We start from the raw sequence: 19,607 nt of genomic DNA, 5'->3' as shown, positions 1-19,607 counted from the left end.
ATAGAAAACTCCGGGGTCGATGATTTTCATGCATTCCATTCCATCTCAGCACCCAAGTCTGCCTCCACTGTCTCCATACTCTGTTTTCTAGGCCGACCTCGGGGCCTAGGCTTTGAATTGGACCGTATTCGCTTCTTTCGTCCTCCAGGAGCAGCTCCTGCCTTTCTCTTTCGGCCGCGGGGGTCGATATCGACCGCGTCTTCGTCACCTTCGGCATCCGTAAGTATTGACTCACCCTCAAGGTCAAATTCTTCTTCTTCATCCGGGACTTTGACTTCGCTGTCGACGTTTAGAAGTTCCACAAACGCCCTGCACTGCTCCATCATGCGTTCCGGCGTATCCAATCCAGACATGATTCTGGAGAGGTCATCCCAGACTTTGTCTCCGGTAATCCCTTGGGCTTTGATTGGGGTCTTAGTAAGATCTTTTGGGGCACTCTTCCCTTTATTGTTCTCGCGTCGATTGGAGCTCAGCCCGTATAATCGGCGTAGATGAGTACGTACCTCCCAAAGAAGAAGGAGGATAGTCGAGCCAGCTGCTAATTGGCAAAGTCGCTGTTGATCAACAGGAGGTGGCGCAGGAGCCGCTGACTGTTCTCCACCACTAACGGGTTCCTGGGAGATAGAGGCTTGGTCCATGCGTACCTGGAAGATTTCGGACTCGATAGCTTGGGCAATACCAGATCCTATTGCGGTTACCATCTTCTCCATAGCAGTAATTGTAGCCTGTAGCTCGCCGACAGTGACGAACTCGAAGAAAGCAATGTTCTCAACTATAAAGCGAGAGAACTCGACGTGCGGTGACAATGCCTGATTTATGGGAAGCTTTGATGGATCAAAATCGACTTGCCCAACAAGCTTCTCAAGGAATTTAACGCGACTCTTGGATTTGCTAATCTTCAGCACCTCGGTGAGGAGATGGAGTTTCGACGTCAACGATTCCTTAGTCGCACCTCGCGGGTCCCCAACAACATCACGTTGGTACTGGAAGGCTGAGTGTATGGCTTTGGCATACTCCCTTTCAAGCACGCTCTCGTATTTTTCGTGAAGCGCTCTGTGCTCATGATATGCGAGCTCTGAAATTTTAGGCACTGGGCAAGTCTCAAGTGTAATGAGAGTGACACCAGTCTCCTTCGGGTGCACTAAACCTTGCCGATTGATACTTGCCAATACCTCCATAGCTAGGAAGGCGTGATCATCGCAGGTCGATAAAGTAACGCGAGTAATGTCCTTAAGGAACCGCTGTGTGGTCGCGCTCGCCACATCATCAAAGCTAGTACTACCCATAACCTTCAAGTCTTTCTTAACGGACTCCTTGCCGGTAGCTGCCGATGAAGCCGCTTGCTCAGACCGCTGTTCCTCCATCAGGAGAAATTCCTTGAAAGATCGGAGAACCATAAACTCTAAAACAGGAATATGCTCGTCGAAGGCCTGCTGGAATGTCGTATATACATTGGCGGCAACATAGTTCCTAGGGTGGGTCTGGCAGATTAGCCCAATAGCATCTAATGCTGGTCGTCTCACATCCACTGGCTGCGAGGGATTTGCAAAAGGGACGAGAACGTCTACCATGAGTTTCGACACGGAGCCTTTCCACTTTGGCAGATTAGAATCGGATTTGAAACGGTCCTCGTGGCTATCTAGGTTGCAATGTTTACCGATCATCCCAACGATGAGAGAATATCGTTCAAACTGTCTAATCTTCGTTTTGTCAAGTGGTCCCTTCTTATTTATTAGTTGGATATTTTTAAGGCATGACAGTACTAGACGCGCGAGGTTTTCGGACGACTGGAGAAGTTCACTAATGATCCATATACAAGCTACAACGTCGTCAAGGAGTGCTCTGATGACTTTAGAGGTAGCAGGCATAAGGACCTTGCGAACATCGGAAAGGAATTTCGAATGCACGCTGGATACCTGTGGTAGTACACGGCGATATATGACAGCAACGGCCCTCGAAACTGCTAGGTCTTCACTGGTAGTAACACTGGCGACACTGGCGATATGAGGCTCTAATTGCCGGATATGCTCAAAGGTAAACAGCTTCGGGTCTGCTTTTGCGAATATCACGAGAACCTGGAAGGCGTCTCTACTAGATGGAATTGATGGATCATCCGATTCGGGGTTGTTGATAAGGTCAACTAAGTTTGCAACAAGTCTTGAACAAACTCTGATATTAGCTTCGACAAGTTTGGAGTCGGGTGATAGTATCGTCTGGAGGAGCTTATCAAGAACGAGTGCGGCATTTCCATGTTTAACAGTCTGGACCATGAGGGCGACATGCTCGGTGAGAGACTGTTTGAAAGCTACCGAGTCGTCCTCCTTATAGAAAGGCGAAATCCAAATTTCTTCTATCATCTGCCTGGCGAGTTCTCGTACTCCCTCGTCTGGATCTTGCGTACGATGTAACAATCCATTCGCAATAGTGCTCCGAGTTTCCTTGCTGTCGTTCCCTAAGTAGATGTCCTTAGCCAGCTTCATTGCTCGCTTCCGCACACCAATTCCAGAATCTTGGAATCGCGCTATTACGGTTGATGTCATCCTCTCCTCCAACCTAGGGCGCATGCTCATGCACTTTCCTATAAGACCAAGGGCTGAGTCGCGCACTTGAGGTGAAGGGTCGCTAGAGCATTGGATAATGAGCTCGATGAAAGCGCTATCACCGTCAAGGATAGTAGGATCAGTTTCGAGAACGTGATTAATGCTTTTGAGACTACGGCTGCGCACGGTTGCCTGATCTGTAGTCATAGATCCCATAAGTATGTTTAAGATATTTTTGAATGATGCACAGAAACTCGATCTGAGTAAGATGATCGAGTGGGAAAGCTTTGCGTGATTGGAGACCACGGACTTGAAGCTGTACTCCCGAGAGAGCCATTTCGGATCCTCAATCATATTACGGAGGCGAAATGCAATCCTCCCAAATTCGCGGTCTCGTTCCTCCGAATCTTCACCTTCAGCAGAATCATACCCAAGGCTAGCTTGTGATCCCCAATCCGTTATCAGATATGATATAGCTCCTTTAAGGTAGGGGTCGTCGCTCAGGCGATCTTGTAGATATTCTAAGACGACGCGATACGGCCCTAGCCAACTGACTGTCTTTTCCATCGACTTGTTACCCTCCAGAACATTTAGAGCTAGATCAGCTAGCCATCGTCCGAGTTCGTCAGAGTCACTGCCTTCAAAATTGGTGGCAGTCTTCCTGACGTGGGATCGTAATTTTGTTACAGCCGCAGCCATAACGCCAAGGAGTTCTAATGCCATGTTTCTTGCCGGCGCCGCATTTTTATCGCTATCCATCTGCTGGAACATAATGTACATTGTAAGCCGAAGCAACAGCTCTGCCGCAGGCCAATCCGGGGAATCTAGACATGTAGTGAAGTCTTCTATAAAGAGATCTAGTAAATTTCGATACGGGGTATCTCCGGACTTGGTCGATTTTAGTGCCCGTTTCACAATGAAGTTGACGACATACGTAGCATTGCGGTAAGCGCCATCGGTAAGAGGTTTTGCAAGAGCCTGAAGCTCCTGGATAGCTGTCGAGTGCTGAACTGCTGCAGAGGCTTCCGTCTTGATCGTATATGTAGCCTCAGCCTTCCTATTGATACCTTCAGCGGAAGAGATGGGGTCACTATCCTCCTCATCTTCTGCTATGGTCTGCATCATCCGGCCGCGAAGCTTCTCTTTGCGATCGTCCACCTTCCCGGCACTTGCTTGGATTAGTCGCATAATCAGGGCTGAAACAGGCTGGATACTTTTCCCTTCCGAAAGTTTGAATTGCCTTGCACTTTGCTTACCGATAGGCAGCTTCTCAAGGGACGTCAAAATCTCATTGAAAATGCCTTCCCTCTGGGGAGGATTCATGAGGAATATCTGCGATAGAATATTCATAGCTACCAAGCGAAGCGTATCAAACTTTTGGACACCGACAACCGAATCTTTCTCCGTATGCGCATTTTCAACGAAAATGAGACGCGATGCCACGAACTCAAGAGTATGCACGACGGTTTCGGAGAGGTCAATACTAGCTATTAGGTCTGACATTAGGGAAAAGACCTTTTGGCAGGTTGTGAATAGAGTACTAATGGCCTTCTTATGTATTGCAAGGAGGCGAAATAAGTTGCTGGTCGGACCGGTACTCCGTAGCTCAGCCGTGGGGATGATTATGTCCTCTATGACATTCCTGAATAGATTCAAGCCTTGTTGAATCAAATCTTCGGAGTACAATTGCTTTTCCTCCCGACCACCGCACATAATGCGAAACGATGTACGAGCAGCTTTAAGGCCCATTTCGATATCGTGAAGCTGCTGAACCCAAAAGCTAACATCGGTTTCACCCCATGTCTCATCTAGTTTGAACTCAAGTGTATCGGCATGCTTCAAAGAACCCTCGCTTAAACTTTGGATTCGGAGAAGGTCATCTAGGGGCGCCTGGCGGAAACATCCAAGGTCAATGGCTCTATTTATCTGCCTTTGAGCTTTATCATGCGCAGCTATCGTCATAGTAGGTTCCTGCTCATTTGTCAATATTACTAAATGTGATGCATACTGATTTGACAGGTGATCCTCGGCAGTAAATATCTCTTGGAAGCATCTACGCAAATCTGTAAATGCAGCATTGGCGAGTTCACGCTGGTTGAGCTCACCCCCAAGGGGGTCTTCAAGTTCTTCATGAGACGTAAGCTTCCTTTTCGCGGACAAGTGCGCAGGAGTATTAGGCGAATCAGGGACCACGGCAAATTCGTTTTTATTGAAGCTCGCTGCGGGTATTTCAATACTAATTTTACCCTGTTTAGAGGAGCTTGATGATGATATAGGTAGGTTTTGGCCCGTTACATCAGATGAATGCCCAGAAATTCCTAGCGGTTCGGAGGTTTCTAGAGTGGCATGCGTCGGCTGGGGTGTTTCGGATTTCACTTTGGTCACTGATGGAGAAGCCGTCCGTGGGACTTGCGAGGTCGAGGGAGCTGGTGTTTTTGGCGTCACAACTAAATCCGCAAGCGAAACTGTCTGGGACTGAGCTGGCATTGCAGGGGAGGGAGATGGAACAGGCGGCCTTGTTGGTGTATACATAGACGCAGCTGCATCTAGTTCCTTTCGTGTAGGAAGATGGACCTCGATCCGAGATTTATTATGAGCAACCGCCTGCGCATTTAAAGTAGCAGGATTGTGCTTAACAACCTTAGGTGGTTCTTGTCTACGCGCCTTGGGCGATTTCTTCGCGATCCGTGGCGACATATTGTGGCCATTGGGTGTTGAGATATTGGGGGTTTCGGTAGCAGAGCAGTGGAAGGATATAGACGTATTATCATAAACCATCTTCGCAAAAGGGGACATGCCATCGGCAAGACTTTGGGACGATCGCTTAACTAGAGACGTAGCTTTCGGCGCAGACTTGAATTGACTATAGTGATATTATATTAGTTAGCACGGCTGGCTACGCGTAGCTTGGAAGTCATTATTGCAAATAGATAGCGATGAAAATACTCACAATTTCGTGATCTTATCAGCCTTGAGAAGGTTCTGCACAAACTCAAGGCTTCCCTCAACACGTTTAGAACGGCCAGGATTCTCAGCTTCCTGGTTCAAGGCATCATAATCTTCTCTCGAGACTAGTCGGGTAAGCGATGGTGCGAAGGGACCAGATCCGATAATAGGATTGCTAATAATATCTTTTCGACAATTTAAGTTCTCGTTAGGTTCAGGTCACGCGAAGAAAACTTTGAAATTTGTGTGCACAGAACACTACAACAATAGAGAAGGAAGGAGCGACTTTTAGGGGCTGACTCACCTGGTTCAAACGGAAAGACCGAGGTGAATGGAGTATAAGGAAGGGCCTCATTCAACGTGAAGGGATTCGAGCTATTCTGTCTCTGGAGAACATCGGGATTGGCTTGCGGATAGACCTGCTGGTCGAAATGAGGCACCATCCCATTCTGATCACCATGATATGGGTTCGCCATGGTAGCTCTACCGACACCTTCACCGACACCTTCTTCGTATTATCCACGACGGCCAAGCTACTCGGTTTCCCGCTGCGTCGAAGCCGTTATGCTATCAACTCATTGCAGTCGTCTTTTTACCATGAAGAACAGGGTAAAAGTGTAGGTCGTAAATTTCGTTCCGTGCGTAGTACCATGAAACGAGTTGAATTGCGATCTCGAAAGTCGACGCGATAAGGATGAGGGTTGTTGGTTAGGGATTAAATAGGAAGTAAATATAAGAATTAAAAATGCTAGCTGGACTCGAACGAACAGCCTGATAGCTGCAGCCTTGCGTAACTCAGGGAAGTTTTAGGTAATTTGATTGTTCAGTTTGAAGAGCAGGTTCAAGGCTGCGACGGGACATTACCACCCAAAACCGGGGAACCTGCCACGCCTTACCACGCTTGCGCATTCCATTATGTACATCCTAACCTAACATTAATGGTAGGTCCATTAATATGGCATGTAGCTTTTATTTCTATTCGCATGTAGAGGTACATAGATAGGTACCTGACATATGTATCTAAATACCTGCCTAATGTACCTGCGTTATGTCGGCAGGTCGGGTAATTGACTGATCCATAATTTATTACATAGGTATCTTATCGATAGTGAAAACAATCTTAGATTTCTCGGCATGGAGCTGCTGCAGTGAATTCCATATTAGGTGCAGTTTGATACAATTTTTCTTAAAAGATTACCTCAATCCTACATTGGAAATCTAATCCAGGGTCTTACTCGCAACACCATCACGACCTCATTTGAAACAGTCGACGGCTCGTCTAACTTGAAAATGGCAGCTATTGGCTCTCTAGTTTTCTGTACAGACTGCGGCAACCTACTCCCCGTGTCTAAAGGCAATGTCAAGAATATCTTGCATTGCGAATGTTGCGGCGCCGAAAACAGAGGTTCGTTATAGTTACAAGATAGCCGACATACCCACTTGCTTTTTTCCATGTTAGTTAGTCGATATAATTTTCTAATGTGATGGCCAATAGACACAGCATCGAAGACGACCGTCACCCAAAGCAAGCCCTCCGATTTCCCCTCTGCGCTTCGGCAAAAGCTCTCCATCGTGCAATCGGTCGAGCGACACAAAATTCAAACGGAAGCCGTCGTCAACGAAACGTGCGAAAAATGCGGACGTACCGAGGTCAAATATTCAGCAGTACAGCTACGTAGTGCAGATGAGGGTAGCACTATCTTCTACACCTGCGACTGTGGTCATAAGTATGTTGTTCCTCTACATGATAATAAATTGGATACCGCTAATCGGCTTCCTGGAATAGATGGAACACCAACAATTGAGATTCTCTTAGTAGAGACTACCTAGTAGATTTCTCAAATAGAGGTGACGAACTCGAGAGCACATCTTATAAAATCAAATCATGCGTATCCTTTTTTTGGTATCCTCCAGCCAGCCCAGACGTAACGCCAGTTTCTAAACCACCCTCTATGCTACTACCTTTGGAGCCTCCGGAATGAGTGCGTACTCTGCTTGATTTGATTGCTCGTGGTCAGCCATGTCTAGAGCAACGATGATGCTCTCGCGCACGACTTTCTCTTCGTCGTGAAGGAATCGCTTCAAGGTTTCTTCGACGCCTTCTTCCTCACCAAGGCTTCCAAGCGCCTCCGCCGCCTCGTGCCTCACCATGCTAGCTTCCTTGAGGTTGCTTAATGCTGCGGTGAGGGCTGGGATCGAAGCCGGGTGGGAGAGCTGGCCAAAGACGAACGCAATCTCGTGGCGAAATAGGGCCGACGGGTCTGCGAATCCCTTGGCCAAGGCATGGACGGCGGGAACAGCTGTCGGGAGGTCCGGCGGCGATGCAAGATCACGGAGTGCAAACATGGCACGGTATCTGAGGAAGAGGGGTTGGCTCGTGTCCATTAAGCTCTTCTCTAGTTCTTGGACAGTCTGCGTAGAGTCGGGCATCGGAGGAGCTGGGTCAACAGAAGCGAAGTCGCTGTTTTCTGATAGTTAGGATATATATCCCTCATGCAGATAGTCAATTATCCTGCCAATAAATATACATACCTTTGGTGAAGCTTTTCCGCCTTTCGTTGTTCCGAGTTCTCCCATTCGATTCGGTCGATAGCAATCTCGCAGGTCTCCTTAACAGCAACGTCTTCTCCCTCACGATCACGATACTTGCGCAGAATCTCCAAGTTCCCAGCATCGCCAAGAGCACCCAAGGCCTCCGCTGCTTCGTGGCGGCACATGGGGTCCTCTTGCAGATCTGCTAGGACTTTCTGAAGGTGGGGGACAGCTGCTAGGTTAGCGGATTGGCCTAAACAGTAAGCCAACTCATGTTTGAGCAGTGCCGATGGCGATATGAAGGCGGCTGCAATAGCTTCGATAGCTCCGAGGGCTCGGTCATCAGTCTCGTGTCGTGCGAGATGCTTAAGTGAGAAGAGGGCACGGAATCGGACGGGTAGTGGGGTAGCTTCGGAGCAAAGAGATTCGCGAAGGCTCGCAATAGTTGCTAGTGTATCTGTATCGGATGCCATAATGAATTAATTTAACGAATTTCCGAAGTATAAGATCCCGTAGGATTCAACCCAACATACAAGGAAGAGATGACAAAAATAAAGTTCGATTTAAAGACCGAAAGTTGCGGAGGGAAATTTCGGGCATTGGCTTCGCACCAAAAGTTTCGTTATCAAGTAGCGCTGTACTACATATAGTATGTACGATAATGCAGGTAACCCCTCTATCAAGATCCCTAGAAAAATTCTCCGCACTACTTAGGTACATAGTACATAAGTACATCATGTACATGCAATGGATGTACAATGCATAGCGGATATCAGTCACCATACTAATTGAAGCGCTCTTTTCACACATTGGTACCTTGGTATATAAAACTTGGCTGACAATCGTCAATATCAAGGTTTCCTGGTGTAATGGCTAGCACGGCGGATTCTGATTCCGCCGATCTGGGTTCGATTCCCAGGGAGACCTTCTTTTTTCCTGATCGTCACGGTACAACATAACATACCTTGATTTCTATTTTTATTATTACCTAACTATAAGGTTTATGTTTCGTCCCCCTAAAATATGATATAGGAAGGTATAGTTTACAAGGTAAATTGTTCGTGATCGCTTGCACTTACCACTTGCCTCAATAAGTCTTGTAACTAATAGTATATGATTACTTAACACAAGTAGATCCGTGAGGTAGTTGCGCGGAATTACTTTATACTAACTACCTAAAGTTCGTACCTGCTGTTGTGTATGTTACGCCTACACTTTAAAAAGAGGGTACCGAGACTAGTAAAAAAAAAAAGAGACAGGCGAGCTCCGCAGCTTGTCGTACGGCAAGTCTTCTCATATCTCATATGAGATACCTAATGTATAGAAGTATACAACGTGACTCCCTTGCCATAATTAAACACATTTCACGTCCGCCTCAGCGTTAAAAGACTATTTAATTTTTACATCTCTATGCTTGTATTTTCCTCCCGATTTTTAACAACTACATACAGGATGGCTTTACACTCGAGTGTGGATAGTAAACTAATATGTGTGTAGCACCGATTCACCCGAAATAATACTTAGACAAGTTTGCGCTTACATTGATATTAGTCGCTCCCGCGGGTAAAGAGGCTCATGGACAAGCAGAACAATTTACAAGGGGTGTATTAACTCGCTCAGACCTTGATGCAACCTCACCTATTCGTCAGTTTCACAAGTGGTTTGCCGCAGCCCAAAGGTCCGGTCGCGTTGCTCATCCAGAGACTTGCTGTCTATCTACTGCGTCGCTGCCATCCGGTCGTGTATCTTCCCGTGTGGTTTATCTAAAGGAACTGGATGCCGAGGGATTTGTTATCTATAGTAACTTTGGTACGAGCAAAAAGGCTCAGGATCTTGCTACAAACCCATGGGCAAGCCTCACCTTCTGGTGGGAAGACCTTGAGCGACAGGTGAGGGTGGAGGGGAGAGCAAATAGGCTCACTCGCGAAGAGAGCCAGAAATATTTCGATACAAGGGTCCGTGGCAGCCGTATCGGTGCTTGGTCAAGTCGCCAGAGTCAGGTCCTAAAACCGACAAGGGGTGAGGGGGATGAGGAGGAAGATGATGGGCGAAAGATACTCGACGAGTGGGTCAAAGAGACCGAGAAGAAGTTTGAAGGAGAGGAAAGCATCCCGGTTCCGGACTTCTGGGGTGGCTTGAGAATAATCCCCGAATACGTGGAGTTTTGGCAAGGTCGACAGAATCGCCTGCATGATCGGTTTGTTTACGATAAGAAGATATCTACGGAAGAAGGTGTCGAGGAATGGTCTCTTGAGAGGCTTAGCCCATGAAGATGATAGGATCATATCAACCATACTTAACGATCTGAACTGTCGCTTCTTTCCATTTTCCGATTATACTCACGTACAAAGCATCTTCCTTTTACTCCAACTCTATTATCAGCCGGTCTCTTGGCTCATGGCTGACCTAAAGCACAATTGCATCACTACTGAAGCATACTACGCATACGACTCCTATATGTACTAACCCTTAAAATGGTTAAAGACGAGGTTAACTATTTAATTTAACTCCCTACGAATTTTGTTTAAAACACTTGAAACCGTACCAATTGATGTCACACCTCAAACACAACAACCCAATTAGATTGCTATCACTAGAACGGAGCAACTCCCACTTATGAGGTAGCTCCAGACATCGATATCAATTTAAACCAGAGATATCAGATATTCGTGAGGAGCTGTTGTGGCGGCGGAGACGGAAATACGTTAGAATCCTTAAAAGCAAGGTGATGGTCACTATGACGCCGAGAACTCGGCACCTAATCATCAACTATGCAGCGATCGCTATTGCAGTGCTGGATCGATGTTCATACGCGGAGCTGGAAAGCTTAAATAGACATATATACCCGAAGAATAAACCGATTCTACGCCAAAATGCAGCCACAAGTCTTCTACTTATACCCAGCCGTCCCAGTGCCCCAAGGCGGCAAAGTACTTTAGGTACATATGTATCTGAGGTATGTAACTGGACTCATTGGTAAGTACTCGTCAATTTTACCGAGTGATGTTCATCCACTCATTAACGAGATACTGCAGGATGAGAACAATATCTAATATAAAATTGTTGCCTTTCAAAATTAAGCTTGGGTAAGAATGGTCTATATCTCCAATGAAGTTTTCCCTCGCAAGCTTCAAGAGATAAGAGCAATACATGTGATAATGTTTCTTGAATAGGTACAGCTCAGTCAATCTTGCTGATACAATACTATACTCGGCTCATATTACACCTCTATTCACCAAGACATATCTGATAGGTTCCACTCCCTACATGTGGCGATCCCGTATGTGCAGGAAACTAAATCGCTACAGATATTTCACCTGCTTGCATATACCTCACATGCATGCGATTTGGGATCATCTGCTCTGAGACTCTGCAATATATCGAGTAGCACCAAAACACCAGAGTAGTGCTCTCGTGATCTCAACATAATTACTTAGGTTTTAATAGACTGAATCTCTGCTTCAACACCCCTACGGAATTCCGATGCATCTAGTCGAAAGCATACATAGAGACATCTTCTTCAGACGTGGCCCCGACCAATCAAGCACTCATTTGTTGGTAGCATAGCATAATGCAGGATCCAGCGCGCTAGAAATACAGACGGAATAGGCGTGTTGCCTCCAGATCGCTCAGGGTGTGTCCCTATAGACTACCTCATGGCGATGTCGAACCCAGTGGTAGTTGTTAGAAATCTAACAGTAATGAAAGATGTGCCCGGATAAGCTAAGGGGCTTGAAGGTATACTGTAAGTTTTTAACCCGTAGTCAATCTATACGCTGGTATCAATTCAAGAAAATATAGCTTTACGCCTTAATTAACCAGTCAAGTTAAGTAACTTTCTAATCCTTATTTTCACTTTTAGTAACTAATTAATTACACTCTATGCACGTTGACGTACCTAGCTCAACAGCCCCTAAGTCACTGCCTACCAAATCGATGGCTGCTGGCCAGATGCAGGCTGATGGAGGCTTTGTCGTTAATACTTACCGCACACGGGATAAGAGTTACTTTGACAGGCGCCCGTATCCATTTGGCCGGTTTCCTAGAACCGCGGATCATCGCACTTGGTGAACGACTGTTCTTTAACTTGGCTTCTTCTCGCGCGCCAATCATCTGATAGATCTCTTATAGGCACGAGCCGGCGAGGAAATAACTTATCATGGTTCTAGTAAGACGGTCTATCCACTTCTTATATAGTTACTCGAATTCAATTCAATTTCTTGTCTTTCCCCCAAGTTGACCAATATAGGCAGGAAATCTTGCATAAAGATCATTCCTTTGGGGCCTTGGTTATTATTTCTGACAGTAATGCCCAATTAGCCCCCTTTTATAAGAGCTGAGTATACCTTTAGATAAACGATATGTCATCACAAAGCCAAGCAGACCTTAACAGGATTCGGGATAATCAAAGAAGGTCTCGTGCTCGGCGTAAGGAGTACGTGAAGAGCCTTGAAGAACGCCTAGGGGTCTACAGGCGTCAGGGAGCTGAGGTTACATCACATATCCAACGAGCCGCGCAAAGAGTAGCAGAACACAATCAGAAAATGAGAATCCTACTCAATACTCTTGGGTTTAACGATGATAAGATAAATTGTTTTCTCCAAAACGGCAGCATCAATCCTGATGAAGCTATGACTTCCGATTTCCCATCACCAAACAGACCTATATACGGCAATCTTGATGCTAATATTATCGACTCCCCAACATACGACCAAGCGAAATCAGAACTCCTTTCTGCTAACGTCAATGAGCACCTTCAAGTACGCGACGTGGTGACCTTGGATCAGAATTCCACTGGCCTTGCAGGCACTGGATACTTATCATCGTCATCACAAACACACCCATGCCAGGCTCAGGGTGAACTATCGCAACATACACAAACCTTGAACGAACTGGTAAATAAACCCCATATTTACGCCAGCCAATACAACACAAGTGCCAGTCATCAAGATATCACCATTTACGAGCAGTCATTTGAGGCAGGTCATATGGCATACCCGTATTCAAACATATCTCATACTTCAAGGAAATTCACCGGCTCTACTGTAGTTGACGCTCTACTACCTGCTACTCTACAACACAACCAGACACATTTGGACTATGTCTCCCCTGCACACTACGGCGCGAACAATAGAGGTGATGCAAGCTGTTTACCATTAACCTCAAACATATCCTCCAGTCCTCAAGGCAGATGTTCATCTTTTTGAGTCCACTATGACTTTTTATTAGGTGGATTGCATAAGTACCTCTTTATAGAATCCGACTTGATGGGCTAAATCCTTGACAGGGACTGCTTTAAGTGCGGGCCACTCCTATATTCTTGGAACATTCCAGAGCTGCTGTCCACCACTACCAGCCGCATTTGGTAGTCTACATCTTTACAAAGTCATGCACCTTTGTCTCATAATTAGTGGGATAGTCATCTGCAAGCAACCGTAGTGTGAAAGCAAACGCCGGTGCTAGCCTAGTCGCTGTTTTCAGCGTGACAGCATGCAGGATTTATATGATACAAAGCTGAACATGAACTCTTTGTTTAGGTTCTTATTATTTACACGATAAAATAATGGGCAACGTAAATTCTCATCTGCTGAATATCAAAGCTGAATTAAGCATCAATAGTCTCTTCCTTGTGAAATAATAACACATTTTGAGCCACTTTTCTTAACTGGCTTGAAACCCATATATAACTTGACTTACACAGCACTAAGGTTCTATATCTCTGATCGGCGAATAAACCAACATAAATTTAAAAGCCGGAGTAGAGTTTGGATTGGATAGGAAGTCGATAGTGTATTAAAGCGGCTCCCGCCGTCGTCTTTTTCTCGCCACCCTGTCGTTATCAACTACAGCATACAAGATGGACGTACTTGGGGTAAGCATCCTCCACGTAAACGTAAACTAGGATAATAATTGAATTGGAAATTTTCTGACATTGTGAGAATAGGAGAATAATGGACTGGACCTGTCCTTCGAAACAAATGAATTCTTCCCTGGGGTTAAGATGCCATACCAGCCGACCCGTATCGACAACCCTTTCGGGGGAGATTTGAGTGAAGACGATGAGGACTCTGAGGACGTTGAGGACGTCGATGACACTTCAATGTCCGGCTGGGAGTATCCTCTAGCTAGCATGGCAGTGAGCACTCTCGGGACTCCGAACCGGGCGGGTGTTTGGTATGGGCAAGATAAGTCGATGTTGTCTATTAATCAAGAATTCCGAAATATCATCAATGAGTGTCAGAATTACTACAATGCCAACCCGGGGTTTGACGGATCCAAACATCAGGCTGCTCACCTCTTCGACTTTATTAAACGAGCCCTCTACGCAATCGGCTTAGAGAGGCATCTCCATCTTTTTGTGGCTCACGAGAATGTTCAAGCTAAAGATAACCCTATATATTCGCCTCGCTATGTGTCTTCCACATGGGTGGAAGACCCTAAAAACGTTCATTCAGAGGATCCTGAAAATGGAAAACCCTGCTTCAACGATGTCAGATGGCAAATGGGAGGAGGTCCTGAACCTCGAAATTGGGGAGGCCTTCGAGGCGGAGCTGCTCCGAGCCCTCCTGATACAGGTACTCCTTCATATAGGTCACTCAAGACTCAGACCCGTGATTTAAAGAGGCGGATTGGCGTTAGGTGGACGAGGCCGAGACAAATGTGGGGAGATGCTCGACTGCTTGCAAAGCTAGAATTAGAGACCATTCCCGAAAAACTTGAAGATCTACATGTTAAGGAGCCTATAATGGTGCCATCTTCGGCCATAAGCGAAGAGTTACGCAATAAGCTCTCGCGTAGACTAACTGATGAGATCCGTAAGCAGACAAGTCGATACGAAGCTGCCAAAGAGCATACCATGATCCCAGATATTAAGAACCTCTTATTACAGATTGACTTTGTCATCGACTCTAAGAGGGTAGATTGGCAAATATTTTTTCATGAGTGGGTTGTGAAAGGTAAAAGGGACAAATCCCGGTTTAAATTCCAGACCCAGAGTGATGGGGAGGAACGAATCGTTGGAGGGATAATGGAGGCTTTTACCGTGATACTCTGCAGTATCATTCGGGTTCTTTTACACAACAAGCTCCTAGATCTTGAAGAAATAACAATCAACGACTTAATTTCTGCGGAGATCGAATTTGTAGAAGCCCTGAAGAGGCATGAGGAATTATGGAGGGAGTGGGATAAATTCCAAATTTACTGGGGGGACGTCAGTCCGACTGAAAAGGAGGCAATACTTAGCCGTATTCGTTTACGAAAAGAGCTAGATTGTTACTGGGGTACGCTGATCGACGAATATAAAGGCGTACTTTTAATACTCGAGAGGCGTGGCTTAAGTGCTTTCCCCGAGCCAGCTCCGAGTACTAAAAAAAGGCCACTCGCAACTGAGGTAGCAACTGAGGTAGAAACAAAGCGATCTAAGCTCAAGCGGGATAATGAAGTCACTTCGATTCCAGAGGAAGACTCTATCCCAGAGGAAGACTATATCGAAGAGGAAGACTACAACGAAGAGGAAGACTATAATGAAGAGGAAGATTATAATGAAGAGGAAGACTATAACGAAGAGGGAGATTATAACGAAGAGGAAGACTATATCGAAGGGGAAGAATGGATTCCGGAAGATGAAGAGGTTATAGAACCCTCAGATACAACTGAAGCCGAGCAACCGTCGAATATTCCCGATCCTGGTCCTAATAGAAATGCCAATGCGGGCACCCGCCAATGTCTCAGCGTGCTCAACCAACTGCGTAGGGCATACGCAGACGCTCTCCAAACTTATATCGACTCCAATGAGCAGCTCGACGGGGGCGACCCGGGGGATGCACCGAGGATAAGAGCGAACAACGAGAACATCAGGATGTACAACCAGATGATTTGGAACTTAGACATGGAGATCGACAACTTGAGAAGCCAAAGGCCGGACAATAATATCGGTAACAGCACTACTCTAGACGGTATCGAGGTGCCGGCACCGGCCCATGAGCTTTACAAGCATACCAAGAGGCTTGAAGGCCAGAAGGATCTCCCTGTCGATGTTCTAAGCCTGGCACCTGGTAACTTGCCTGGCGACCACCCAGCGCCGGCGATCCCTAGGGTCCTCGTAGGTGGTCCGGTAGATCTCGGTGGTGACCCTCTGGATGCCGCCGGTGAGACGGACAGACCTGTTCAGACCAAGACGGAGGTTCCGACCAAGAAGGAGGTTCAGACTAAGAAGGAGGTCCAGACCAAGGAGGTTCCGATCAGGACGGAGGTTCAGACCAAGACGGAGCCTCAAACCAAGACGGAGCCTCAAACCAAGGAGACTCGGAAGACTGTGATTCCTCCTAGACCCCTGTTTGATCCTCAACCTCAACCTACACCCCGGCCCCAGCCTACACCCAAACCTCAACCTACACCCAAACCTCAACCTACACCCCGGCCCCAACCTACACCTCGGCCTCAGCCTACACCTCGGCCTCAGCCTACACCTCGACCTCAGCCTACACCCCAGCCCAAGCCTACACCTCAGCCCAAGCCTACACCTCAGCCCAAGCCTACACCTCAGCCTAAGCCTCAGCCCACACCTCAGCCCAAACCTCAACCCAAACCTCAACCCAAACCTCAGCCCAAACATGAGCCTACGCCTCAGCCCAAATCTCAACCTACAACCCAGCCTGAACCTCAGCCTCAACCTCCGGTTCAGCCTCAAGGAAAGGTCTATCCTCGACCACCCCCAATCCGACCTTGGCCTGTACCTGACACTCCGACTCCTACTAGGGATCACAGCCAAGGTCAGTCCCAAAGTCCCAGACAGTACCGTGCTGGCTTCCCCATCGTCAACTTGTCGGAAGAAGAATCTGGGGCTGAGAGTCCTGACCCTCCTTACGCACCTCGACCTCGTAACTCTCGCCCTAACCCGGTTAATCGCCGTTTGTTTCAGGGCCAACCGGGTCGTTCAGTTGTCGACATAGCCGTCGAGGAGTCTACACCGCCGCTTGGGCGTGTTCCCACTAGCACCACCCGTCCAGTTTACTCTCGCCGAAACCTTCTCAGGGGCCCGAGGACTAACGCGACTCGAACACCTCAGACCACTGTCCCAACACCTCAGACTACTATTCCAACACCTCCGACTACTGTTCCACCAGTTAAGACTACTGTTACGCCAGCTAAGACTGCTGTTACGCCAGCTCAGACTACTGTTACGCCTAAGATTGTTTTTCCGCCAGTACGGACTGTTGTTCCACAGCCGCTAGTAAACCCATTGAGGCCAAAGCATGCACCACCACCACCACCACCAAAAAATCCGGTGCGGCCGGTGCAGCCGGAAACACTGGTAGAGCCGGAGGAGCAAACTCCTGCTCGTGCTTGGACTTGGAATGAACTGCCAACGATGACCTTCGCGCAATATCTCGGATCGCTGCCGCCACGTCTCCGAGTCGACCGGGCTGCTGCAAAGGCAAACTACGACCTTATCACGAGTACCGTAGCAGGTATCAATAGCAGACATAATAGACCTGTAGATCAACAGAATGTTCAGCTCCAGCCCCAACCCTCTGGAGTTCAGACCCAGGAGTCATCTGCGCTATATTCGAATACCAGAAGACCAGGGGCTACCCGCCAATGGACTATGAATGATCTTGTGAATATGACGTTCGAGGATTATTACAATTCGCTTCCGGTAGAAGGGAGAGTGGATGAGGCCACTGCTCGTAAAGAGTTCGAAGCCATTCAAAAAAGTGTAAGCATTATCGCCGAGGCCATGTTTTACGGTAGAGTTGGCCCATCGACTGGATGGCCATCGATTACAAGATTTACTAAGTATGCGATTCAGGGCCCAGATAATAAGCCTCCTCAATCCTTTCCTTGGTCCGCTTACAAGACCCAGACTCAAAAGAGGACCATCCCTCACACCAAGGGAGTAACTGAGTCCAAGGTGAAGAAGCCGTCCAGCCCAAAGAAGCTTTCGAAATTGCCTCTGAAACATCCCAAATACTGGGACTGGAGCGACTGGGGCAATGTCGTAGACGAACGATACGAGAGATATCTAGAAGGTCTCACCGAAGAGGAAAAGTCTCAGTGGGAGAAAGGGGAGGAAGACTTCTACGAATTCAGACGAAGCGCGCTTGATAAGGCGATGCAGCAGCAAGATGCTGGCACCGCCAAAGATAGAGGTAATACCATTCTGACCCCTATTCTCGATCCTAGCGATAGCCAACTGATTCTAGCTGCTACTAATCAGGTAATTAAAGACGTCACTCAGGTCCCCATCGATGACGCCGGTCCATCTATATATACCGGCCCAATAGCCTACTCAGCTCGCATGCTACGCGAAGAAAATAGAAAAAACAGGGAAGAGCGACTACGAAAGCAACAACTAGAGGAACTCCAGCACAGCATGTCTACCAACAATGTTGACCGACCTCCCAGGCCCAACCGACGGCCCAACCCACAACCGGATGCTATTGCCAAGCAGAAACTTACCAAGGTCGATTCCCGTCTTCCGCCCCTATACGATAAGTCACGTAGTGGTAGGCGAACTAGGATTTATAGAGATAGACCCAGAAATAGAAACCGAAGGAACCCGGCGCCACCGCCAAAGGACACAAAAGACCCGAAACCGGCACCACCTGCGCCTAAACCTGCTCCTGCTCCTGCTCCTACTCCTACTCCTAAAGAGGAAACTAAGGCGGGGAATCAATCTAAGCCTACACCTAAACCTACACCTAAGCCTAGACCCACTCCTAGGTCTCGACCATCACCAGCACATGTACCTATACCACCTGAACCACCTAGGCCCAGACCCAGACCCAGACCCAGACCCAAACCCAAACCCACTCCTAAGCCTCAACCAGCTCCCAGGCCAGTCCGAGTACCAACACCAACACCACCAGCCCCCTCGCCCGAACCCAGCCCGGAAGACAAGCCCAAAGCCGAACCAGTCAAACACAAACGGCCACCAAAGCCGAAAGCCTGGCCCACGCCGCTGCCCTACCCCATCCCCACCGTGCAGCCCAAGCCAGCCGGAACCGTGCCGCCGCCCGTGATCCCGCAGAGGCGCTTCGCGGGGGAGGAAGAGGCAGCCGCAGGCCCAGGCCCAGGCCGACGCCGGGGCCGGGGCCGGGGCACGGCCAGGGCCCCTAGGAGGAGTCTCGGCCCGGTTATCCCGGGTGACGGCTGGCCCGACTTCAAGTACCTGATGCGGGCGCACCGGACGGCGGTGCTCGCGTCGCAGACTATCGCCCAGCGGGGGGGGCTGCTGGCCGTCCCTAAGAGCGAGGCTATCCCGGGCATGCCCAGGCCCGTGTTTGATAATAGGACGGATCGTAATGTTTTGATCTGATCGACGTCGTCGTGGGGATGGGATTTGTTGGGGGGGTATGGATTAGGGAGTATAGGGGGAGGGGGGAGAGGGTTCGACAATGTTTTTGAAGGAAAGGGGTGGTGGTGGTGGTGGTTTGGTGTCTAGGGAGGTAGATGGATAGGTGAGACTTGTGTGGGTAGACCTAAGCTAAGACAGGTAGGCACTTGCCGGAAGACAACAAGATGGGATGGATAGATGGGATGAATAGATGGAAAGACGGAATTTCGATGGAGACCTGAATGACGCAT

General features: G+C 47.9%; 5 protein-coding genes across 5 annotated transcripts; 3 read left to right on the top strand and 2 right to left on the bottom strand.

Moving 5' to 3' along the window:
• Nucleotides 1–26: 26 nt before the first annotated feature.
• Nucleotides 27–5,962, bottom strand: GL218_07083 (Protein rad9; the record flags this gene model as incomplete). The annotated part of the gene is made up of 3 exons (XM_033583827.1): nucleotides 27–5,403; nucleotides 5,491–5,671; nucleotides 5,791–5,962. 3 exons carry the CDS (start codon nucleotides 5,960–5,962, stop codon nucleotides 27–29), a joined length of 5,730 nt encoding a protein of 1,909 aa, XP_033433166.1.
• An 814-nt stretch (nucleotides 5,963–6,776) lies between these two features.
• Nucleotides 6,777–7,291, top strand: GL218_07082 (DNA-directed RNA polymerase I subunit RPA12; the record flags this gene model as incomplete). The annotated part of the gene is made up of 3 exons (XM_033583826.1): nucleotides 6,777–6,891; nucleotides 6,982–7,213; nucleotides 7,273–7,291. The coding sequence occupies 3 exons, from the start codon at nucleotides 6,777–6,779 to the stop codon at nucleotides 7,289–7,291; spliced, it is 366 nt and encodes a 121-aa protein (XP_033433167.1).
• A 145-nt stretch (nucleotides 7,292–7,436) lies between these two features.
• Nucleotides 7,437–8,491, bottom strand: GL218_07081 (Deoxyhypusine hydroxylase; the record flags this gene model as incomplete). Its single annotated transcript, XM_033583825.1, has 2 exons — nucleotides 7,437–7,947; nucleotides 8,019–8,491. 2 exons carry the CDS (start codon nucleotides 8,489–8,491, stop codon nucleotides 7,437–7,439), a joined length of 984 nt encoding a protein of 327 aa, XP_033433164.1.
• Nucleotides 8,492–9,470: 979 nt separating this feature from the next.
• GL218_07080 (putative pyridoxamine 5'-phosphate oxidase) lies at nucleotides 9,471–10,288 on the top strand (the record flags this gene model as incomplete). The annotated part of the gene is made up of 2 exons (XM_033583824.1): nucleotides 9,471–9,507; nucleotides 9,570–10,288. 2 exons carry the CDS (start codon nucleotides 9,471–9,473, stop codon nucleotides 10,286–10,288), a joined length of 756 nt encoding a protein of 251 aa, XP_033433165.1.
• A 2,091-nt stretch (nucleotides 10,289–12,379) lies between these two features.
• On the top strand, nucleotides 12,380–19,338 carry GL218_07079 (Cell surface glycoprotein 1; the record flags this gene model as incomplete). Its single annotated transcript, XM_033583823.1, has 4 exons — nucleotides 12,380–12,778; nucleotides 13,963–16,789; nucleotides 16,850–18,526; nucleotides 18,851–19,338. The coding sequence occupies 4 exons, from the start codon at nucleotides 12,380–12,382 to the stop codon at nucleotides 19,336–19,338; spliced, it is 5,391 nt and encodes a 1,796-aa protein (XP_033432885.1).
• Nucleotides 19,339–19,607: the final 269 nt, after the last annotated feature.

Source organism: Daldinia childiae (genome assembly GCF_008694065.1).
Source record: "Daldinia childiae strain JS-1345 chromosome Unknown Scaffold8, whole genome shotgun sequence".
In the NCBI taxonomy this organism is placed as follows: Eukaryota; Fungi; Ascomycota; class Sordariomycetes; order Xylariales; family Hypoxylaceae; genus Daldinia; species Daldinia childiae.
The sequence above is the reverse complement of the archived record's forward strand: the minus strand, read 5'-3'. Positions and strand labels throughout refer to the sequence as shown.